General features: G+C 39.4%; 1 protein-coding gene and 1 pseudogene across 1 annotated transcript in view; one reads left to right on the forward strand and one right to left on the reverse strand.

Annotated features, from left to right (window-relative positions):
- Nek1 (NIMA related kinase 1) overlaps positions 1-25,837 on the forward strand; it is a 139,517-nt gene that overhangs the window by 44,981 nt on the left and 68,699 nt on the right. The window contains exons 12-16 of the mRNA XM_036209437.1: positions 5,096-5,155; positions 5,615-5,674; positions 5,757-5,804; positions 5,957-6,031; positions 12,017-12,180. Of these exons, the coding sequence (XP_036065330.1) occupies positions 5,096-5,155; positions 5,615-5,674; positions 5,757-5,804; positions 5,957-6,031; positions 12,017-12,180 (407 nt within the window). The remainder of the gene's footprint in view (positions 1-5,095; positions 5,156-5,614; positions 5,675-5,756; positions 5,805-5,956; positions 6,032-12,016; positions 12,181-25,837) is intronic.
- LOC118597803 lies at positions 14,593-15,947 on the reverse strand (annotated as a pseudogene).

Genomic DNA, 25,837 nt, shown 5'->3' on the forward strand with positions numbered 1-25,837 from the left:
GCCAGTAGTCTGTTGTGGAGGTATCTTTGTGGATTTCTGGGGACCTCTCTAGCACTCTGCTTCTTCCTATTCCCCTGGGGCCTTAAGCAATCTACAGATTCAATGCAATCCCCATCAAAATCCCAACACAATTCTTCACAGACCTGGAAAGAACAATACTCTGTTTCATATGGAAAAACAAAACTCCCAGGATAGCCAAAAGAATCCTGTACAATAAAACAACCTCTGGAGGCATCACCATCCCTGACTTCAAGCTCAACTATAGAGCTACAGTAATAAAAGCAGCTTGGTACTGGCATAAAAACTGACATAATGGACCAATGGAACCGAACTGAAGACCCTGACATTAAGCTGCACACCTAAGAACATATGATTTTCGACAAAGAGGCCAAAATTGTACAACGGGAAAAAAAAGCATCTTCAACAAATGGTGCTGGCATAACTGGATGTCAACATATAGAAGGCTGCAAATAGATCCATATCTGTCACTGTGCACAAAACCTAAGTCCAAATGAATCAAAGACCTCAACATAAATCCAGTTACTCTGAACCTGATAGAAGAGAAATTAAGACGTAGTCTTGAATGCATTGGCATAGGAGATCACTTCCTAAATATAACACCAGTAGCACAGACACTGAGAGAAACAATAAATGGGACCACCTGAAACTGAGAAGCTTTTGTAGGGCAAAGGACATGGTCAACAAGACAAAGCGACAGCCTACAGAATGGGAAAAGGTCTTCACCAACCCCACATCTGACAGAGGGCTGATATCCAGAACATATAAAGAACTCAAGAAATTAGACATCAAAATACTCAACAGTCCAATTAAAAAATGGGCTATAGAGCTAAACAGAATTCTCAACAGAAGAAGCTCAAATGGCTGAAAGACATTTAAGGAATTCTCAACATCCTCAGTTGTCAGGGAAATGCAAACAACTGAGATACAATACTCCTCCACTGTTGGGGGAATGCAAACTTGTACAGCCACTTTGGAAATCAATGTGGTGCTTTCTTGGAAAATTGGAAATCCATCTCCCCCAAGACCCAGCTATACTACTCTTGGGCATATACCCAAGGAATGTTCAACTATACCACAAGGGCACATGCTCAGCTATGTTCATAGCATTATTTGTAATATCCAGAACCTGGAAACAACCTAGATGCCCTTCAACTGAAGAATTGATAAAGAAAATGTGGTACATATGCACAATGGAGTACTACTCAGCAGAGAAAAACAATGACATCATGAGGTTTGCAGGCAAATGGATGAATCTAGAAAAAAAATCATCCTGAGTGAGGTAACCCAGACTCAGAAAGACAAACATGGTTTGTACTCATAAGTGGATACTAGATGTAAAGCAAAGGATAACCAGACTGCAACTCACAACTCCAGGGAGGCTTCCTAGTAAAGAGGACGCTAAGAAAGACACAGGGATCTCCCAGTGACAGAGAAATGGATGAGATCTACATGAGCAAACTGGGGGTGTGGGGATAATGGAAGGCAAGGGTCAGGGGAAAGAGCTTAGGGGAGCAGGAGGTCCCAGCTGGATCAGGAGCAGAATGGGAGAATGGAGAGGGAAATACCATGATGAATAAATTAATCCTTTAAAAAAAAACTATGTTCCATAACAAAATTTCTTTACATTTTCATTTCTTCTAATTTTTAAAAAAAAATTAATTTGTAGATAATTTTCAAAACGTGTAGTCATTCTAAATGGTGTTTACATTTGCAACCCATGTTTAACACTTCTAATATAGACATGCATAACTTGTCTGATTTCTTGGGGCTAAAACTGATGTTAGCTATGGGGTAAGAGAGGGCAGACATATTTATCTTTATGCAATTAGATGGATATTACATAGAATAATCACAAAAAGGAATACACACTTAGATGAACTTGAAAAATGTGTTTGGTCGCTTGGTCACACACTGTTCTTTGAGAATGAAGGAAATGGCGAGCTGGATTGGATTAATGACATGGTAGAAGGTCCCTTACTTTTGATTAGGACTGAAAAAAAAAACCCAAGTGTATAATCAGTGTCTTTGTAGAGCTGACAGAATCAAATAATACGTTTTCTTCATTTTCACTTAATAGTCAATATAAATGAATTGCATGCTCTGGGAGTTTTGGATTCCTAATACCGATATCCAAATGATAGACCCCCTCTCATATTCTGAGTAATGGAAAGGTCCAGATGACAGCTACAGGCTTTTAGGTTTTAGGCAAAGTTACTGCTTTTTAATTTTTCTTAGCTAATCTATTGAAAACTAAATCATAATCAGCACTTGGAATGTGCCATAACTTACATTTAACCTACCACAAGTCACTGTTCAACAGAGTCAGTCTGTTTAATGACACAGGACACACACATAAATGGTAAAAACAAGTTTATAAGGTCCATTTCCCGACAAAAGAAAATTATGAAAATTTCAAACATTGATAGAAAAAGGTAAAGGCATAGCAATCAAATAGATAGAAATTATCAAAGCCATAACAAGGGAATGGAGTAAGAAGACTCCCCAGTTCTGGAGTGGTTTAGTGTTTTGAAGCAGCGTTTCACTGTCTCCTCAACTCAGCTGGAATGCTTGCTCGCTCTTTGCTCCTGAAGAGCTGAGAAAGTGTCAGCTAGAACCCTGGCTGAGATATTAAATAAATGCCTGTTGTTTCCTTGAATGATTCCTTTTTAAATTAAAGACCATTCCCCCAAGAAGTATAAAGCATCTTTTATATTCAAATTTATAATAGTTGATGTGTGTTTTAAACTTTTCAGCTTGAGAATGATCACTAATATATATTATAATATATCCTAACATAATAATGTCATGTTTATTCAGGTACATTTAAACTAGCGCGTGTTGTGGTTTTGTTGTTCTTGGTAGGTTTTTTTTATTGTTTTTCTTGAAGGCTGCTGGTCCTATACCACCACCAGAGGGAGCTCCATGAACATGTTTCAGTGTTTGGGCTCACTTTTGTTTTGCTTGTTTTTTGAGTGACAGAAAACAAAACGATTTCCTTAGTACAGTTTCTGTTTACCTCTTCGGTATAGTAAGTAATAACATTCTGAAAATATTCAGACTCTCTCAGAGGAACAGCTTTGGATTTTTATTCTATAAATACTTGAATAGTCTCTATGTAAGGTGATAGAGAAGATCAAGAGGAGTATAGTCTTTGCTTCCATGTAACTTACCTCTTAAACATCCTCCTCTTGGGCTAAGGCCCTTTCCTTGGGCTGAGCCTCACTCAGCAGGTGAAGGAGGAAGGTGCTTACGACAAAAGCCGGCAACCTGCCTTTGCTCACTGCGCCCACATAACGTGCAAGGAGAGCCTCAGCCCCGCCATCCTCTGTGGTCCACAGAAGCCTGTGTACATCATAGACACAATAACAGGGCAATTGTAAGCTCGGCATTCATACCACAGGGCTCTTACTACGTTAATTCTTCTCCCCCTCCCTTTTCCTTCAGACTCTCAGGGTGTCCTTGAACTTATTTTCCTGGAAGTTAAAATTGTAGATGTGAACCACTAGTTCATTAACATTAATACTATTTAATCGTTTGATTTTTGTGGTGTACAAATTTTGAAGCTGGTGCTAATAGCTACATAGAGTTTAGCTGTGGAAGGTGTCAAAATAAAGAATAATAAGTAGAATATTTGCTAAAATTAAAAATGTTTTCTTTATCTATATAGTATTAACATAATACCATAAAGGGAAACTGATAGTTGTAACTGAATTAAAAGACAGCAGCTGTAATAAACATGATATACCAAGAACTTATCTGAAATTATGTGGACAGTAAGTATGTAAAAGGAAATATTCTTAGCCTTTTCAAGGAGCAGAAATTAAGAGAGATGGACAATCCATGTTGGAACCTGGGCTTTCTACATTCTTGGAATATAAATTGGTGTAGCCTTTGGGGAGGTCAGAGTTCTCAAAATATAAATTATGTTATTCTTTAATTCCACTTCTTTTTTAAAAATTTGCTCTTCTGGGAGACTTGAGTACAACACAAGGAGGTATATAAAAAAAAAAAAATTCCTTACAGCATATAGAATAGGAAAACTAGTTTTAAACTTAAGATTTTAAAATCAAGCCAAAATCTATCCCCAGAATAATGGTTAAATTATTAATTGATATTAATTGAATATTCTAGACCATTTTCTTGTTATTTATTACCACATTGTGGTAAATTGTTACCATAATGTGGAATTGTCAAGACATGTTATTAAAAATACGTTGCTATCAAATAACACATTTTATAAAAACATATAAAAAAACTAAAATTATAAGTGTGTATGTATATAAGATTGTAAAACTGTCTGGAAGGATGCTCATGAAAATAAGGATACTGATTACCGCCAAGAGTGAAGCAGCTACGAATTTTTATTGAGTTTTATGTAGTGAACATATATTGTATAATTTATTTTTTAAGAAAAATTTATTTATTATTGGGCTTTCGAAATAATATTTCATCATAGTATTAGAATGTTTAAAATTAGCATCCCTTGGTGGTGTAGCTCATGAGGCCCCATCCCTAGTTGAGGAAATACTAGCGGGTTGATGGCTGCTGGAGTTGAGAGTCACTTTTCTTTGGGTGTGTGTCCCTACTATGTTGCTGATGCTTCATTGGATAGCCCCACACCTATTCATCTATGGACAGTTGGACTCAGTTGTGAAAGGAAAAGGAGAGAGGTGGGTGTTTTGAGGGGGATCCAGGAGGAGTTGGTGGGGAGAAGTGGACATGACAAAATCATGGTTTGGGGAGGGATCAAAGACATGTTGGAGATGAGAATTGGGGTGTGTGCATGATTAAAATACAGTATTACATTATGGAATTCTCATTAAGTAAAAATATTTTAAAAAGTGTGTGTGAAGACAAACTAGTTGATAAGGGACTCCTTTCCATGTTTGAGTGTCATGTTCCAGGTTATTTAGGAAGCGGCATATCAAAAAGTAGTGTCTTTCCAAATCTAATACATTTTGAAAAAGTTATGACTATATTGGTTTTACCTTTTCTTTCTTTAAACTTCCATTAGTTTGTAATTTCCAAAGAGTATCTTAAATCTATGTCTAATTTGTGCTTTACTTTTTTGTAGGCCCATCAAATTCCAGTGAAGAAAATGAATTCTGGAGAAGAAAGGAGGAAAATGTTTGAGGTATAAAGACATGCTTATTTTAAAGCTTTACGAAACAGTTCCTATGACAACAGCAGAAGCCACTAACATTGTAGAGTAGTGGTTCTCCACCTTCCTGACACTGCGACCCTTTAATAGTTTCTCATCTTGTGCTGACCCCCACCATGAAATTCTTTGTTACTTCATAACTGTAATATTGCTACTGTTATGAATTGTAATGTAAATATGTTTTCTGACAGTCTTAGGCAACCCCTGTAAAAAGGCCATTTGATGTAAGGGGTCATGACCCACAGATTGAGAACCACTGTTGTAGAGCCTCTGAAGTTTTCAGCCTTGTCTCTTTGAAACACTACTCAAGCATCTTTGTTTTGTTTCGTCTTTAATTCTCCTCATCTCTTTGGGTATACCTCTCTTGTTGATACACTTGCTTGATGAGAAAATAAAGTCAAAATGGTTGATAGAAATGTTCTTTTGTTTAAGGAAGCCGCAAAAAAAAGAAGGTTGGAATTTATTGAGAAAGAGAAGAAGCACAGGGATCAGGTAGCTTTTGGTCTTGTTCTTCTCCCTTTACCTAGGTGTAGATGTAAGACCTGGCTTCTGAGAGTGTGTCTGATTGTTACAGATTAGTTTCCTGAAGGCCGAGCAGGTGAAGAGGCAAGAGAAGCAGCGGGTAAGAGGAGCCTCCATCCTCACAGTGCCCTTCTCCCTCCCCATACGTGATTGTAAAGAAAGCACACTGATTGAATTTTATTGCTAAATGTATTCTGTGTTTTATAATAAGTAGTTGAAATGGTATTTTGTTTATTTCTTTTCCCCCAAAAGTTGGAGAGAATAAATAGGGCCAGGGAACAAGGATGGAGGAATGTTTTAAGGGCTGGTGGAAGCGGTGAAGTAAAGGTAGGCATTTGATACCAATGGAGCCACACTCCTCTTGTCTGTCTCCAGTTTCATCTCCTTCTCTAAAGTCTGTATAGCTAGCTGCTTTGCTTTCTTGGCATACCGATAATGTTTATCTAGCATTCTGATTTATTCCTTACCTCTGCGTATTTGATAGCTATTAATTAGTTAATATGTGATAATAAGTAATGTGTGACATTTATAAAAGTTAAAACATTCATGTGAAGGCTGTAATACAGTTCCTTTCAGGGGAATCTCCCAAATTAAATACAAAATCAGATATGCTCATTAGACTTTTTTATGTAACCTTGAAAGTTAAGTTCCCAGAAGATTTAATTGGTCACTGCTAGACTCTCCAGGAGACCTGTTCCTGCCCTCCCATGCTTTCCCTGCCCTACTTAGGCTGAAGAGCAGAACTAATTTCCTCATGTCTTTGCACTGGTTCTTTTCTCTGCCGTGGAGCGCCCCTCCTCCTCTGTTCCACACACACATCTGCCTGCATTCATTCACCTGGATAACCAATCGCCTAAACAGCCATTTACCTAGATTCTTTAGTTCACACATTCCCTTTGAGAAAATCTGTACCTTGGCAAGTTAACTTTTCTGAGTTTATTTTCAGTGCCTAGAGCTTTTCTCCAAGGGCTCAGATAGAAATGTCTTTACTAATCTTTGTTCTGTCTTCTACTTCCCCTACTTGTTTTCAAAAGTACCAGCCTATACTTAGACTGGTAAGCGGAATCCTGAAACAGTCTCTGGGACCCCTCCCTAGTGTATCTGTCACCTTGTGTCCTCTCCCCTTGAGCTGTAAGTAGCACTTTAATGAGTAGTCACGGAAGGGAAATCAATCTACCACCCCCGACCTGGAAGGGAGCAAACATGGGCATGGCAAGAAAGTATGGATGACTTTTGGATGACAGCAGTGATCTCTAGCTAACAGCTAAGGGGAAATGAACTCCCTAGAACCAGTGAGCTCTGAGATCCTTGAGCCTCAGATACGAATGCAGCCCTGGCTGACAGCTAAATGTCCCTCCTTAAATCATCTACCTACCCAAACGAGGGAACCTAGGAGAGGGTGAAGAAATGTTGTTTCCAGCTGCTTAGTTCAGGGTAATGTTTTTGCACAGCAATAGGAAATGGGTGCACTTTCCCTGTGTATTATCATTTTATTTTGACAGTGAAGCAGCCATTGCTCAGCTTTTGATTGAACTGTCATCTCACTTGTCTGCCCCCATTAGCCTCTGAGTGTTGAAACAGACAGTAGCAGGTGGCTATCAAAATGACTCACTTCCCATTCTTGTCTCTTCTCTCAAAGTTAGGATGTGGACAGAAGTGTAGTTTATGTGTTTCACCTACATGTAGCTACCATCTTCAAGTTGTGGTGTTTTTCCCTCTTTTGAGATATTTTTCATATTACATATCAATAATTCAGTAAGAAACTGTTTTCCCAAGTCAGTACTAAAGTAAACATTACATAGTGTTTTTAAGTAATTCAGTTTTCTATAAGTAGCCACTTACGACTTCCTGATCAATAAGAAATTACTAAGAATTTGGTCCTTGGTTAAAAATTAGCTGACCCTGTATTTAACTGTGTGCTCAGGATTCTTATCCAATGTTTTTTGTACCAAATTCACCATCAGTATTGAGATTTTGATGGTTGCTTTCTTTACGTCTATTTTATGTGTGTGTGTGTATTTTGCCTTCATATACGTATGTACATGCATGGACCTCATGCGAGCTGTTGGCCACAGAGATCCGAAGGAGGGTGTCGCATCCTCTGGAGCTGGAGTTACAGTTGTTTATGAGTCACCATGTGGGGGCTAGACTGAACACAGGGTTTCTTCAAGAGCAGCAAGTTATAAGAGAATTCTCCAGCCCCATTTTCCACACTCCTTGACAAAAACATAGTGAAATATCTCCAGCTCCACCTCAGCCAGCTGAGCCCTGCTGTGTCCCCATAATGCCTGCTGTGCCACTGTGGCACTTTTTATTTTTATTTTTATTTTTTTTTAATGTGCATTGGTGTTTTGCCATGGGTGTCAGGACCCCTGGAACTGGACTTACAGACAGTTGTGAGTTGCCATGTGGGTGCTGGGAATTGAACCCCCATCCTCTGGAATAGCAGTCAGTGCTCTTAACCACTGAGCCGTCCCTCCAGCCCTGCACTATGGCTCTTATAAGATGATAATTGTTTGTTTGTTTTTTGGTTTTTCAAGACAGGGTTTCTCTGTGTATCCCTGACTGTCCTGGAACTCACTCTGTAGACCAGGCTGGCCTGGAACTCAGAGATCGACCTGCCTCTGCCTCCCTAGTGCTTGGATTAAAGGATACACCCCACTGCCTGGCAGGATGATGAATTTTATAAGTCTTGTCTGGTAATGTAACAGCGTTTTTGAATAGTTAGGTACTATGTCTTTAATAATGTTTATTTCACTTCATAGAATTCTGTAATGCTTCCACAATAAGGAGTAAATTCTGTTAGTGTCTGGTCCCATTCCTAAGTTTAAAATATTTACTATGTCAGCCCGTTTGGTTTCTGCATAGTTGCTAAGGACCTGGAGTTACAGTGTAATGTGAGTCAAATTAAGGAAATTCCCAAAGGAGAGATGAGTGAAAACCGAAAATTAAGATAATTCAAAATTAGTAATTTTATCATGTATAGACAGTGATACTCAAAAGTACAAATATCTGACTCTGTTGGACACTTGCAAAATCCAAGACTACTTTGCTGCTTGTGGCGTGTTTGTTTTGGAATAGTTTTGTTTGCTTGGTTTTGTTTTGTCTTGTTCTGTTTGAGACTGGGTTTCATCTTAAAGTTACTACTAGAGAACATTATGAGAAGCAGGAGGATTAAGATTCATGACAGACTGCATAAGTAAGGCCAGAACAGAGGCGCCACCAGTATACATAGTAATGCAGAAGGAGAGACATTTTGTGGGGTCCCACCCCAAGACGGAACTACAGGCAACTAATGACTGCTGGAAGAAGGAGAGTTAGCTTCTCCCAGAGATGAACTCTTAGGGTTGCTCAATGCAGAGAGGTCAGCCCTGAAACAATATGCACACACACAGCAGAAGCAGAATGCACACGTTTGTGTATACACACACACACACACACACACACACACACACGTGCAAGCGTGTGTACACCACCCCCACCCCCCAAACAATAAAGGAAAAGAAGCTTTGGAGAGGAATGGGCTGGAGGGGAGAAAAGTGATGTAGTTCTATTTCAATTACAAACTTTTTTTAAAAACTTAAAAAAAAAAAGAAAATTAGCAGTAGAAAAATAAATGTTTCCTTTAAGGAGAGTCAAGGTAGAATCTGCGTGCAAATCCTGCCATAGCAACAGGAAGCAGGTGAGTGGTTTTTCATTGACTAAAGGAGCACGAGGGATCTGTCCTGGAGAGATGGTGGCAGTGGCTACATGAGTAAGCACATTCGTTAGTATTCACCAAACTAGTACTGGAGAGGTTGCTCAGTGTGTAAAGGTACTCACCACCAGTCCTCATGACCTGAGGTGGGTCCCCAGGATTCACATAGTGGAAGGAGAAACCTGACTCCTGTGTGTTGTCCTCTGACCTCTGCACGTGTTCCAAAGCACACAGACACACAGATGTCTAAAGACAAAATGTGAAAAATACTCATCCACCTGTGCTTGTAATTGGTAAACTTTATTGTATATAAGCTGTGCCTCAGTAAAGGTGATTGTTAGGTTGTGCATCAGTATTCTAACACAGTATTTTGTCATTTTTGCATAGGCATCTTCAGAGGTATTTACCTACTTTCACTTTATTAGAAAGAAACATTAGGATTGTGTAAAGTCAAGATCTTACCACTGAACCGAGTATCAGTTTTGTAGAATATGTGATCACCTTTTAACAGAATTCTGACTTTTAAAAAGAAAAGATTTATTTATTATGTATACAATGTTCTGCACGCATGTGAGCCTGTCTGTGAGAAGAGAGCACTAGATGTCATTATATAGATGATTGTGAGCCACCATGTGGTTGTTGGGAATTGAACTCAGAACCTCTAGAAGAGCAGTCCTCTTAACCTCTAAGCTATGTCTCCAGCCCAAATTCTGACTTTTTTTTTTTCCATGTGCATGCAGGGGTGAATTTGTGGGTAGAGACCCAAAGAGGATGTCAGATTTCCTGGAGCTGGAGTGACAGGTAGTGGGTGCTGGGAACCATACTCTGGTCCTCTGGAAGATAGCACATCCTCTTACCCCCTGAGCCATCTCTCCAGCCCCTTAAAGAACAAATTTTGAGGTGTATGGGGAATATGAGAAGACCTCTATGATGGAGACATTTAATTATCTTTCTGGTTATCTTGTTATTTTAATGTCTTTTATTCTTTTGAACTGATTTTTAAAATATACTTTCTCATAAAATTTTATGTATGATATCAAGATGTTAAGACAAATCTCCTCTCATTGGACTTCCTGGAAACTTCTTTTATTGGATTCTAATGTTAGTTTTTGTTTTTTGGTGTGGGCGGGGGCGGGCAGCACATGTTAAGACAGGGTTTCTGTGTAGCCCTGGCTGTCCCAGAATTTAGTTTGTGGATCAGGCTGGTCTCGAACTCAAAGGTCTGCCTGCCTCAGCCTTTAGAGTACTGGGATTAAAGGTGTGCACCAACACCACCCAACTGTTTTAATATTAGTAGTTTTAAAAGGCCACCATTCAGCTTTTCTCTCTTGATTTCAGTACTGTTAGACTGTACGTGGGAGATCATTGATTTCTCTTTTCAGTGAACTTCTTCCACCAGATTTCTGTAGTCTTACACTTTTCATTTGCATTCATCTCCTAACCATTGCCCACAGCTTTCTTTCCCGGGAGTTCTTCTGTCTTGAGCCCTTAGAGTTTTACCTTTATCAGTTGGTCATTTCTGCAGAAAAACCACAAGGCTTCTCAGCAGTTACCTTTCCATTGGCTCCTTTTCTTGTTTTTCTACCTTGAGGTCACCCAGCAGTCCTCTAACCAGCTTTTCGGGTTTTGTCTGCATTTCTGCTGCTGTCTATAGTATCGACTTACTGGTCTTCAAATGTTTCAGTGCACTGGAAAGTTTAGAAATGCTTTCTGTTGTTCATTTCATGACTTCGTTCTTCCCAGGCTCAATAGTGCTTTGCTCTAACCCTTTCTTTCCGGTGTTTAATGCTCTGCTGTCTTCCTTATAACTGAGTTTGTGGTCTTCCTTCCCTCCTCTCCCTACTGCAGCATACACACAAAGCACAAGCGTATTTTATGCTAGTTACCTGACTCTTTCCTGTTTTTTAACAGTATTGTCAACACTAGGTTAATTAATACCTTTCTCCAGGACTTTGAAATAGATTTTTACCTATGGCCATTATTTTTTCCTGGTTTGTGAGTCTCCTTACTTCAGAGGGAAACTACTTCATTTGTTCATCACCATGTGACTGGAATGCTACTTCACTTTTGTTTTCTTCCAACTTGTTTGAAAAGTATTAAGAGTAAATATGGTTTTCCTCTTTTAAATGAATATGAAATATATTTAAGACATGTATTTATCTTCATATCTTCTTGGTGAATAGAGTTGGAGTGTATCAAAAGTCATGTTTTGTTAAATAAGATTTTTAACTGTGATATAAACTCTGCTTGACTTCTAAACCACACATTGAAACTTCATAGAACTGAATCATATAAAATGTAGGATATAAACATGTTTCAAAAGCTTCATAATTAAGTTTAGGTTTTCCCATATTTTTATGAGGTTAGTGACATCTTAATGTTTCTGTTTGTCACATTGTTATTCTTTACTGTTAGCAAGACCACTCCGAGAACACTGATTGCTTATGTAGGAAAACATTTTACTTTTGGCTTTGTCTTTATTAGTATGTTATAATATGTAATCACTATTTTTAAAGTTAAGCATTGAAAGTGACTTTTTCTTTTAAGGGTGGCTCAGGCCTCTTAGGTCCTATGAGATAAACTTGGCATGTAAGAGCTCTTTGTTTAATTCCCAGACTCCCTTTTTTGGCAGTGGAGGGGCTGTCTCTCCATCTCCTTGCTCTTCCCGAGGGCAGTATGAACATTACCACGCCATTTTCGATCAAATGCAGCGACTAAGAGCAGAAGAGAATGAAGCCAGAGGGAAAGGAGGAATCTATGGTCGACGGCTTCCAGAAAGGTATGGCTGTGCTCTGCTGAAGTTACTTGTGCTTTGCTTCAGAGAAACTACTGAAAGTCACTGTGAGTATTTATCTATAGAGGAGTCCCACCTGAGCTGGTTGGTGGTAGCGCATGCCTTTAATCCCAGCACTTGGGAGGCAGAGCCAGGCGAATCTTTGTGAGTTCGAGGCCAGCCTTAGTCTACAGAGTGAGATCCAGGAAAGGCGGAAAGCTACATAGAGAAACCGTGTCTCAAAAACAAAAAACAAAAAACACAAAACCTTTGAAAAGATTGAAGGCCGTGTCTAAACAAGCCAATGCAAACAGGTTGGACTGTGATGATCCATGCATTTGCACTGTGTGTAATTTTGTCTTTTATCTACACTTGTAGATGATCTTTCCAGTGTTTACACAGAACATTGTTTGCTCCCTAGATATTATAAATCTTCAAGTACAAATTTGACCCTTGATTACATTATGACAAAAGTGTAGCTCTTCAATTCAGCCTGATTATTGTGGCTTATTTTAATGTTTAGACAGAACATACTATTTAAAGGGACATGTGATAACTTTCTGCCAACATATGACTATAATAATTTCATCTACTTGCTTTGAATAACTCACAGCATAAATTTAACTAGAATCACACTTTTCATAAAACTCCACAGCATATTTATTTTTGTCTTTTTCTCATTCCCACCTTTCTCTTTGTCTTAAAATGTTTCCTCTTCACATTCATCTCTGATTTATATCTCTTTGTGATCCTTTTCATCAGATTTTTCCATTGAATTAATTTAATGATAATTGGCAATACTTTGTGTAGTTTTTTTTCTTTAAGTATGCATATGTGTTTGCTTAGAAATTACCATTTCGTCTATAATATCCTGGTGAGTTAGAGAAGAGCAGGTAACACTATGAAATTTTAGTTATCTTTTTCTTATAATTTTTAAAAAATTTATGTGCATTGCCTGCATGAGGGTGTCATGTACCCTGGAACTGGAGTTACAGACAGTTATGAGCAGCCATGTGGGTGCTGGGAATTGAACCTGAGTCCTTTGCAAGAGCAGCCAGTGCTCTTAACCACTGAGCCATCTCTCCAGCTTCTCTTTTTCTTGTAATTTTAAAGTGTTATAAAAGTCTTTGATTTGTTTCTTTGTTATAATAATTAAAATATATTGACTATATTTTACAAAAAATAGTTGTATTGGAGGGGGATATAGCTTACTGATAGAGAGCCTACATAACATGCAGTTTTCTTTGTTCATTCTGTAGAAAGGTTATGGTAAAAATAAATGTAAAATAACAATATGATTACATTATACATTGTTTGCGGAAGCCTGAGGTCTTAAACTAGCTAAAGATCCACCCACTTTTTGAGGGGAAAAGGCTATAAACTGAAATTACATGAATATTTTTGTTCAATAGGAAAGCATATATTATCTTTGCAGTGCCATAAATTGAACCCAGGGCTTCAACATGGTAGATCCCACTGAGTTATTTACCTTCCTTGGAGAATCAAATTTTGTATGAGGTTTTTAGCCCACATTACTGATCTTTGTATATATTCTTTGCATTTTATTTTATTTTATTTCAGGTTTCAACAGTTTTATTGGGAGGTTTTTGTGTCCTGTGAAATACACTAGAGGTTGGGGAAGGGGAACCATTTACTTTGCAAGATAAGGGTTCCCACCACTAAAGGAAAAGGCTTGGCGTGGGGCACACTGGGGTTTGGGTCCAGTTTTCTACCCCCTTCTTCTTTGCTCACATTTACTTTTTCTCAGAGAACACAACACAAAGACAAGAAATTAAAAACAGATCAACCTCCAGAGAGGGCCACACCTAAACCTTCACCCAACCCAGACTTTGCCAGGGCTGGGAGAAGCCAGGGCAGCTCACTCTACAGCCCCAGGCTTCATAGAAAGGCTGAGACCTCAGATAGGTAGGACAAAGTTAATAAATTAGAATAAATGATAAGGGGGAGGAGGAATGCAATTTTGTGCTGGGAGGTTCCCTTCTCTCCAACACATAAGAGTTGGGGGAGGAGATAGAGTATCTCCAAAGGCCCCACTACATTGGGAGTAAGAACAGTTGGTACAGAGTCAGCTTTTCCTCCACTCCTTCCCAAACAGTAGAATTAGGGTGTGTGTACACACACACACACACACACACACACACACACACACAGGAATCCTCTTTTCCTAGAACAAGGGTAAGCCAAGAAAGAGGATACTATCCAACCCCCGTCTCCCAAACCATCACTAAGGTTAAGGATTTGGTCAGTGAATCAAATCAATGAGGTGGGTCATTGGAATGTGGTGGGGGAAGCAGAAGATGCTAGAAACAGGGATGCCTAGCCATACCATCTTCCCTGTCCCAGAGGACATACAGGTTGGGGAGAGGGGAGTGGGGGCTGGAGGAGGGGAGTCAGCAATCACTGATCAGCCTCTCCAAAGACATTCATTTTGCACTTCATGTTCTCAAAGTCAAAGGCAGACCCAGCCATGTGTTTGTAGATATCTTTGATGTCCTTGCAGGTGGTCTCAAAGTATGTGGTGGCATCATAAGAGCAGGAACAAAATACCTGACTCTCAGAACCATCATCAGTAGGCTCATACAAATCACTGATAGCCACAAACTTCTGGTCAGTTTTTTCCAACAGCTCCAATGCAGGCTCAACCTCCTTTTCTGGTTCTGCAGTCTCCACGGTAGTGCTGGCAATGGAGATATATTTGCCCTGTGCTGCCACATTGTGTGCATAGGAGATCATGCACACATAGATGTCTGACTTCCTGTTGACCTGGTTCTGTGGGATGATAATTCGGCAGGAATTGGCATCATTGGTGTTCTTGATAGGGTGGCTGAGGATACAGATAATGCGAATAACCTGGCCAGCCTTCCATACATGGTCTGGGATGTTGCTAGGGGTCACAGACCAGCTGCTTGCAGTGGGCCACCTCTCCTTCAGATTTCATGTCCACCACCTTGCCATTCTCCATAATGATGTCATCCACAGGTTTGTTCAGCATATATGTTCCCCCATAGAAGGCACTCAATCTTGCAAAACCCTGGGGCAGCTCACCAAGGCCATAGAGTGGGTACAAATATGGGCTCTTGCCATACTAGGCCAAGGACTTGCTGTACAACTTAATACAGTTAATAGTCTCAAGACAGGGCTGATCCAGGTAGTCATCAGTGCGGTAGAGTGCCAAGACGTGGCCAGTGAAATCAATGACATCTTGGCCCAGATCAAACTTCTGGTAGACATCACACATGCTGGTGGTCTGGGGATCGACACCCTCAAAGGTTTTGGGGTCATTCTCATCAAAGTTTGCCACAAACATCAAGAATTTTCAGAAGCGTCGCTTTTCAAACATACCCATCAGATTAGAAGCCAAGGTCTCAGTCTCAGTGGATGGTACTTTGTAGATCTTGCCTCCCTTGTATACAAAGCTGTCCTCTACCACCTTGAAGTCCAGATAACGAGTCACTTCTGTATACAGTAGCATCTTTACCAGCTGACCATTGGCCATGAGGAATTTGGGGAACAAGTCAATGTTCCAGTCTTGGCCCCCGGCCCATTGATTCAGGGGGCCCTTCCAGCAACTGAAAGCGCTTATATAGCTCCTCCAGAGGTGTGATGGAAGAGCTCTTACCCCCATAGTAGGGGTTCCGGTCCATATGCAGCACCTTCTTTCCATTCACAGACTTCATGCCAGACAGAATGCATTCGGTAAGACCTGTCTCCAGCACAGTCACATCGTATTCCTCATCCATGGTCAGGCCTTGGTACCAACGCCCACTCGGCTCCTCCTCCTCCTTCACCATAGCAGCCACTCATTCTTTGCATTTTAAGTTAATAGACTTGACTTTTAAAACAATTTTAGGTTTCCAGTAATACTTGGTAAAAGTTATGAGTTTACTTTTTTCTACAGAGGTGCAATCTCTATTTCAATATCCTTAACAGAGTCAGTTAAGAAATCTACCTTGTTCATTACCATCTAAAGTCCATAGTTTGCATTAGGAATCTCTCTTGGTAGTGTGTGTATTCTGTAGGTTTTGACAGGTGAATAGTTGCATCAAACTACTATTGTAATATCATACAAAATAGTGTGACTACCCAAAAATTTCTGTTCTACCTTTTCCCCTTCCCTCTTACATCATCTTGACAACACTTGTTTTTCTGTCCATTGTTTCAGTTTTTCCAGACTTCCGTTTATTTGCATCCAATTCATATTGGCACCTCTCACTTTACATTTAAGTTTTTATCTGTTTGTGACTTGTTTGATGATTCATTACACTGTTATGAATCTGATGAAGGCATCTTGGTTGTTTGCAAGTTATTGCAGTTATGAATATAAAGTTTTGTGAGAAGTCACTGAACTGCTCCAAACTTGCTGTCTGTTTTGCACCCCCACTGGCAGTAAGTGAGGGTTCTGAGTTGTTTCCCCATGTTCTCTCCAGCAGTTAGTATTAGTGTTTTGAATCGGGGCCATTTGACTTGGTGTGTGATGATACCCCGTTTAAATTACAATTATCTTGGATGATGTTGAAAATTCTTTCCCATAATTCTTGCCATTTGCATATCCATTCTGGTGAGTTTTATCTTTAGGCTTTTTGCCTTTTTGCGGGGGTGGGGGGAAGGGCAGAGGGAGATTGAGACAGGGTTCTTATGTGTATGTATCCCTGGCTGTCCTGGAACTCAGTCTGTAGACCAGGCTGACCTTGAGCTCAGATATCTGCCTGCCTTTGCCTTTTTTTTTTTTTTTTTTTTTTGAGCTGAGGATTGAACCCAGGGCCTTGAGCTTGCTAGGCAAGCGCTCTACCACTGAGCTAAATCCCCAACCCTATTTGCCTATTTTTTAATTATTGTTACTGAGTTTGGGATAATGGTTATTTATTAGTTTTGCCTCCAACTACTCCAGACTGGAAATTAAACCCAAGACCTCAGGCACAATAGGCACTTGATCACTGACCCACAGTCTCACTCCAGATGTCATTCATAAATATCATCTCCCAATTTGTGACTTGTGTTCTCATGCTCTTGACATTGCCCTCCACACAGTAGATAGTTGTCATTTGAATGTTGTCTGTTTTTGGTGTAGTCCCTAAAAACTTGTTATTGACTTTGAGGGTAATTGAGTAGGTGATGGCATCTGCTCCTCAGCCTGGGACCTGTGTCTGACCCCCAGGACCCGCATGGTAGAAGGAGAATGACTACTTCAGGACATCCTCTGACCTCCACACAAGGCTGTTGTTTGGGTGCACACACTCAGACACGCGTGCAAATAAATGTCATTTGTTTTTATTAGCTTGTTATCTTCATGCCCAAGTTCAGCGATGTGTTTTTCCTGTCTTTTTTTAAAATTTATTCATTTTATATACCAACCACAAATCCCCCTCTCATCCTTCCCCCCCCCCATGACTCCACCCCCTCCTTCTCCTCTCCCCCAACCCATCCCTCATCTCCTCCTCCAACAGGGTAAGTTCTCTCATGGGGGGGGGGGGGCAGCTAAACTTGGTACATTCAGTTGAGGCAGGACCAAGCCCCTCCTCACATCAAGGGTGAGCAAGTTGTCCTACCATAGATAATGGGATCCAGAAAGCCAGCTCATGCTTAATGAATAGACCCTGATCCCTCTGCCAGAGGACCCTGAAACAAACCAGCTACCCAACTGTCTTCCACATGCAGAGGGTCTAGTCTGATATCATACAGGTTACACAACTGTCGGTCCAAAGTTTATGAATTCCTTTGAGCTTGGTTCAGTTGTCTCAGTAGATTTCCCCATCATGATCTTGACCCCCCCCCCCCTTGCACCTATAATCCCTCTTCCCTCTCTTTGACCGGACTCCTGGAGCTCGGCCTGGTGCTTGGTTGTGGATCTCTGCATCTGCTTCCAACAGTTACTGGATGGAGGCTCTATGATGACAGTTAGGGTAGTCACCAATCTGATTACCAGGGTAGGCCAGTTCAGGCACGCTCACCACTGTTGCTAGTAGTCTAATCTGGGGTCGTCCTTGTAGATTCCTGAGAATTTCCCTGTCACTCAGTTTCTCCCTTACCCCAAAATTTCTCCCTCTATCAAGACATCACTTTCATTGCTCTCCCACTCCATTCCTCCCCCAGCTCAACCATCCCATTCCCTCATGTTCTCATTCCCCATTCCCTCCCCTCTATTGCCCCCCTCACTCCCAGTTTACTCATGGAGATCTCCTCTTCCCAAGGTGATCTATACATCCCTCTTAGGGTCCTCCTTGTTAGCTAGCCTCCCTGGAGCTGTGGGTTGTAGTCATTATCCTTTGCTCTGGTATCCACTTATGAGTGAGTACCTACCATATTTGTCTTTCTGAGTCTGGGTTACCTCACTCGGGATAATATTTTCTAGTTCCATCTCATGAGATGATCATGTTTTATTTTGTTTTGTTTTTTTCCCCTTTCAGTTTGTTTATATGATGGATTACACTGACAGATTTTCATATGTTGAACCATCCTTGCATCTCTGGGATGAAGCCTACTTGATCATGATCACGTGTTTTGTTTTGTTTTTTTAAATGTGTTTTTGGATTTAGTTTGCCATTAGTTTATTGAGTATTTTTGCATCAGTGTTCATGAGGGAGATTCGTCTGAATTTTCTTTCTTTGTTGCATGTTTGTGTGGTCTGGGTATCGGGGTAACTAGCCTCCTAGAAAGAGTTTGGCAGTGTTCCTCCTTTTTCTGTTGTATGGAACAATTTGAGGTGTTTGGGTATTAGCTCTTCTTTGAAAATCTGGTAGAATTCTGCATTGAAACCATCTGGCCCTGGACTTTTTTGATTGGGAGACTTTTAATGACTGCTTCTATTTCCATAGGAGTTATAGATCTATTTAAATTGTTTATCTGGTCTTGATTTAATTCGGGTATATGGTACCAATCCAGAAAATTGTCCACTTTTAGATTTTCCAATTTTGTGGAGTTCAGGTTTTTGAAGTATGACCTAATGATTCTCTGGATTTCCTCATTGTCTGTTGTTAGTCTTCTTTTTAATTTCTAATTTTGTTAATTTGTATATTCTGTGCTCTTTTGTTAGTTTGGATAAGGGTTTGTCTTATTGATTTTCTTAAAGAACCAACTCTGTTTCATTGATTCTTTGTACTGTTCTATTTGTTTCTATTTCATTGATTTCAGCCCTCAATTTGATTATTTCCTGTTGTATATTCCTCCTGGGTGAGTTTGCTTCTGCTTGTTCTAGAGCTTTCAGGTGTGCTGTTAAGTCACTAGTGTGAGATTTCTCCCAACTTTCTTACGTGGGCATTTAGAGCTATGAACTTTCCTCTTATGACACCTTCCTGCTTTCATAATGTCCCATAAGTTTGGGTATGTTGTACATTCATTTTCATTTAATTCTAGGAAGTCTTTAATTTCGTTCTTTCTTCCTTGACCCAGTGGTGATTCATTTGAGCATTATTCAGTTTCTATTAGTGTGTGGGGTTTGATGTGCAATTTAAGCTTGTGGGTGCCCTTGTATTTGGGGCATAAATGTTCAGAATTGACACTTTGTTTTGATGGATTTTTCTTGTGATGAATATGTAATATCCTTCACAATCTTTTTTGATTTATTTTAGTTTGAAGTCTATTTCGTTAGATATTAGGATAGCTACACCGGCTTGCTTACCCCAAAATTACCCCATTTGACTGGAAGGACTTTTACCAACCCTTTACTCTGAAGTACTGTCTGTCTTTGAAGTTGAGGTGTATTTTTTGTATGCAGCAGAAGGATGGATTCTGTTTTCATAGCCATTCAGTTAGCCTGTGTCTTTTTATAGGTGAATTGAGTCCATTGATATTAAGGGATGTTAATGACCAGTGATTGTTAATTCCTGTTTTTTTTGGTGGTAATATTGTGTGTTTTCCTTCTTTGGTATTTGTTGCTGTGAGATTATCTATTGCCTGTATTTTCATGGGTGTATCTAACTTCCTTGGCTTGGATTTTTCCTTCTAGTGATTTCTGTAGGGCTGGATTTATGGATAGGTATTGTTTAAATCTGGTTTTATCATGGAATATTTTGTTTACTCTGTCCATGGCGATTGAGAGTTTTTCTGGGTATAATAGTCTTGACTGGCATCTGTGGTCTCTTAGTGTCTGCATATCGTCTGACCAGGACCTTCTGGCTTTCAGAGTCTACAGTGAGAAATCAGGTGTTATTCTGCTGGGTTTGCCTTTATATGTTATGTGGCCTTTTTCTTTTGCTGCTTTTAATTTTTTTTAATTCTGTGTGTTTAGTGGTTTGATAATTATGTGACAAGGAGACTTCTTTTTTTGGGTCCAGTTTATTTGGTGTTCTGTAAGCTTCTTGTATCTTCATAGGCATTTCCTTCTTTAGATTGGGAAAGTTTTCTTCTATGATTTTGTTGAATATATTCTCTGTGCCTTTGAACTGGTATTTTTCTCCTTCTATCCCTATTATCCTTAGGTTTTGTCTTTTCATGATGTCCTAGATTTCCTGGATGTTTTGTGTTATGACTTTGTTGGCTTTACTGTTTTCTTTAACTGATGAATCTATTTCCTCTATCATATCTTCAACACCAGAGATTCTCTCTTTCATCTCTTGCATTCTGTTGGTTATGCTTGCATCTGTAGTTCCTGTTCATTTACTCAGATTTTCCCATTTCCAGCATTCCCTCGGTTTGTGTCTTCTTTATTGCCTCAAGTCCTGAACTATTTCCTTGGTTGTCTTGGCTTTCTTTAAGGGATTTATTGATTTCTTCCAATTTTTTATTTGAAATCTTTGTCTTAATTTCTTTAAAGGAATTTTTCATTTCCTCTTTAAAGGCCTCTATCATCATCTTAAAGTCATTTTTAAGGTCATTTCCTTCTGCTGCTTCTACATTGGGATGTTCAGGTCTTGCTGATGTGGAACCACTAGGTTCTGGTGGTGCCATATTGCTGTTTATGTTATTGGAAGTATTCTTGGACTGATGTCTACCCACCTCTTCCTCCAATTGGTACAAATGGTGTCTGTGTCTCAGGGTGCACCTCTCGGTCCAGTTGGAGCTGGTGGAGTCAGCAGTTGTGGTCTTGGAGGATGGGTGGGTTTGGGGGGTGGTTTGGGGCTTGTGGGTTACAGAGTCTGGTGGGGAATGGTGGTAGTCATGCCTGCCTGCAGGAGTCCTGTCTGCTGGCCTGCAACTGGGGCTGCAGTGGGTGGGAGTGTGAGGGCACTGGTTCTGCTCCTTGACCTAAGCCTAGAGGCTGGGGTGATCTGCTGGGATAACAAAGACTCACTCCTCTGTTGTTTTTTTAGGAGTTGAATAGGTTAATATTTTATATTTGGGTCTCTGATACATTTTGAATTGCTTTTGTGCAGGATGTAAGATTTGTATCTAGGTTTAATTTACTTTTGCATGTGGATATCCAGTTGTCCCATATTTCTTGAAAAGACAAACCATGGCTTTCTTAAATTACCTGTGCTCTTTGGTTATAAAGATCAATTGGCTGTGTGTCGCTTACTTTGAGCTCTGTACTGTGTTCCTAATTTATTTGTCGATCCTGTAAGCAGTAACCACATTGTATTTATTACAGATGCTGTAGAGTGAATCTTAAAATCAAGTTGTTTCATTACCCTAGCTTTTCATCTCTCAGTACTGTAGCTTATTCTGGTTATTTCTTCTCCATTATAAATTTTAGATCAAGTTTTCATAGTGACAAATTTAACTTGCTGGGATTTTGTGTTGAATAAACAGATAAATATGGGAAGAGTTGACATGTTGATAGTATGAAGTCTTCCTCTTATGTCTGAAATATTCCTCTGCTCTTTGGTATCTTTTAGCAGACTATTAGTGTTTTCTTTGTATAGCTCTTTGTGTGTTATTAACTTTGTGTCTTATTTCATTCTAGGAGTTGCTAATGTAAATGGTAATGTACTAATATCAACTTTCACTTGTTCATTGCTGATGAATGACTGATGTATGCTGATCTTGTATCCTGGACCCTTGCTGTGATCACCCACTAAATTCAGAAAATGGTTTTCTTCCCTCCTTAGACAATCATGTCCTCTGTGAACAAAATCAGTTTTATTTCTTCTTTCTCAGTATGTGCCTTTTTTCCTTTCTACATTAGATAGTACTTTGTTGTGATTTTAGATAGTACTCCAATATGATGACAAACAATGGCAAGAAACAAACATTCTGATACATGCTTTGCATCGCTAAGTATTATGCTAACTGGCTGGACATGGTGGCACACAACTTTAATCCTAGCATTTTGGAAGTATAGGCAGGTGAAGCTCTTGCATTTAAGGCCAGCAAGTTCCAGGCCAACCAGGTAGATCTTTTTTTATTGAGAATTTTTGTGTTTATGAGTGATACTTCGTTACTATTTTATTGTCTCTGGAACTATACCAATGTCCCTTTTTTATATTAGACATTAATAATTTGTGTCTCATCTCTTATTCCTTACCTTGTTGGTGACTTATTGAATTATTTCATCCTTTCCAATAACCAGCTTTTGGGATTACAGTTTTGTTTTTCATCTGTTGACGTGTTTTGTTTGTTAGTGTCATGGTCCCATGAGACGGCCCTTGAGCTTCTGATCCTTTTGCCTCTACCTCCGGAGTACTGGGATTGCAGGCCTGTGCCATCACACCCAATTACAGCCTTAGTTATTATTTTCCTTCTACTTTCTTTATAGTTAATGGCTTTTCTCACTCTCATTTTCTAAATTGAAAATGATGGTTGATTTTAGATCTTTTATAATATTTATATTCAGTGCTACACATTTCCCAATAAACATGACTTTCTTCATTTATGTTCTCTCTACGTGTATGCTTATATTTAAGGTGGGTTTTTTATAGTCTGTAATTAATGGGGTTTTCTTTTTGACACCTCCATTTCTGAAAGTTTCTGTTTGCATTTAAAGGAATTATTTATTGATATATTCTGGTCAGTGTGTGCCATATTTGATATGTTTTACGACATTAAAGAATGGTAAAAATAAGAATCTGAGCTCCAATACATAAGAATGTGTATTATAAATTATTCAGGGCATATGTGAAGTAGAAAAAGGTAATATGTATAGAAAATAAGTGTGGTGTCTAGGTCTTTAACATAAGTCACAGAATTACCAACTCTGATTTTTATCAGTTAAACTTGGTTTCCTGGCACTCTGTTTTAGTCATTGTTGTAGTTAGGGTAACCATTGCTGTAATGAACACCATGACCAAAGCAACTTGGGGAGGAAGCGATTGTTCATCTTACACTTCCACATCACACACAGTCCATCATCCAAGGGAGGCAGGGGCTGATGCAGAGGCCATGGAGGATGCTGCTTACTTGCTCGATCCCCATGACTTGCTCAGTCTGCTTTCTTATCCCAGGACCACACCTGTCCAGGGATGACACCACCCACAGTAGGTTGGGCCCTCCCTCATCAGTCACTAATTAGAAAATGCCTTACGACCTGACCTTATGGAGGTATTTTCTCAGTTGAAGCTCCCTCCTCTGTGTTGGTTCTAACTTGTACCGAGTTGACATAAAAGCAGCCAGTACAGTCATCTTTACATCTTCAGAGGTTGGTATATTATGACAAATAGTTAATACTAAATAATTTTTTGTTTAATAAGTCAGAAGAAAAGAGAAATCATGTTTAAATAATCATTAAAAATTTTAAGTGTGTATTTGAAAGCAGCCAGTCATATAAACCAGCTTAATTAAACCAGCTGAGGAAATGGCTGTTGAGTGAAGCTGCACTTTTAAAATACATTAAGCAGATAGTATTATGTATGCATAAGCAGTGTGAAAAGTCTGTAAATCAAGGCTGCTGTACATATCATGCTTTTTGTGAGGCACTGTGCAATAATTCTAATAGTGTATGCTATTTGGCATGTTATGCAGCAAACACTGCACAGACCGTGTTTTGGAATGGCAAATTAAACGTGTTTTACTTCTGTGAAGGTTGTAGTCAGTGCCATGATGATGCAAAGCAGAGAGATTGGAGGCAGGTGGTGGTGATGCTTCCAGCACCGTCAAAAGGACTTACCAAGTAACCATCCATTTCGGATGGCATGTCTGAGCATACTTGGTACTTTATCTACCCTCCCTGAGCTCAGGGAAGTAGCAGAGCAGGTTGCCGGCTTACCTAGATGTATGCAGAGGCATGCTGAATTCAGACCAGATGCCTGTAATTGATCTCAGTTTTATAGTGTGTTATAGTATGTCTGCGGGAGGATAGCATATGTGCACTTCAGAGATATGAACTAATCTCTCATTACAAACCTACTCAAGCCAACAGCGCTTGGGTTTCAGGAATGTCATGTGGCACTACAGTCACCATCTGGAATAGCTGAACATCGTAGTAATTGGCTCTTAAACCAGTTATAGATATTACCTAATCCTAGAAAATTCCTGTGATGGAAGTTGTAAAGAATTTCTTTTAAATGATGTGTAAGGTAAAGGACTTTAGACTACTGTCATTCATGGGGATATAATTCAGTAAATTTTAGGTTTTTCTTTCAGAGATTTGGTTGTTTGGTTGGTTTTTCGAGACAGGGTTTCTCTGTGTAGCTTTGTGCCTTTCCTGGATCTCGCTCTGTAGCCCAGGCTGGCCTCGAACTCACAGAGATCCACCTGCCTCTGCCTCCCGAGTGCTGGGATTAAAGGCGTGCACCACCACCGCCTGGCTCAAAGATTTGTTTTTAAGTGTGTGTATGTATAAGTGCGGGTGCTCGTAGAAGCCATGGGTGTTAGATTCCCTGGAGTTGGAATTATTGGTGCTTTTGAGCCATCCCACATGGAACTTAGGTCTTCTATACAAGTAGCAAGTGCTCTTAGCCTCTGAGCCATCTCTCCAGCCCCAGATTTTAAGTTTTTACAGCTAAATTTCTTATTTAAAATATTTTTTGTTTCAGTTATTGCTTTTAAAAAGTTGAAGAAATGATTATTTGTAAAACAAAAGTTGGACATTTTAAAATGTTATTGGGAAAGTCATTATTTCATGACTTTTTTTCAGAACATAACTTAGTTATTTTCAAAAAAAAAAAAAAAAAAAAAAGCTATAGGAAGTTGATAATAAGCCTAGGAGCCAGGGTCCAAGTGGCCCCAGACAGTAGCTGGCTCGCCGCCTTCTCACTCTTCTCCCAGTGTGAGCACACTTGGTGATGTGTGTCAGTTTCCTGACTACTGGGGCTGGCTCATTTGCCCGTGTATTTGTTATCACGGTAACTGACATATGTAGCAGATATTAGGTACATGCTTATCACTTTTAATTTGCTGTCCACACTCAGTGTGTTTACGTTCTTTCATAATCGTCAGCAAAAGATGCCAAAATATTAAAATGAGAAGAGTAAAGCCAATAACTGCTATTACTTTTTCCCTAACTTCCATTTTACTGTAAAGAAAGTGCATCATATAAATATAAAATGAGTCTTGTCAGGATTTGAAGTAGTGTTAAGATTTTACTTTTTTAAAAATAGTAAATAATGTGATTAACACAACAGAGACCAATACACACACACACACACACACACACACACAGACACACACACACACACACACACACACACACACACACCTCTTCTTTACAGAGAAAGTGTTTATTTTGTTTCTGCTTTCATGTTCTACAAGGAAAAAAAAGAAAATAGTAAGTATAATTTTAATTTGGAATTGAATGCTCAAAATGGCTGACTCTGTGATTTGTTCAAAATAG

The sequence above is a fragment of the Onychomys torridus genome, chromosome 17 (assembly GCF_903995425.1).
Source record: "Onychomys torridus chromosome 17, mOncTor1.1, whole genome shotgun sequence".
NCBI lineage: Eukaryota > Metazoa > Chordata > Mammalia > Rodentia > Cricetidae > Onychomys > Onychomys torridus.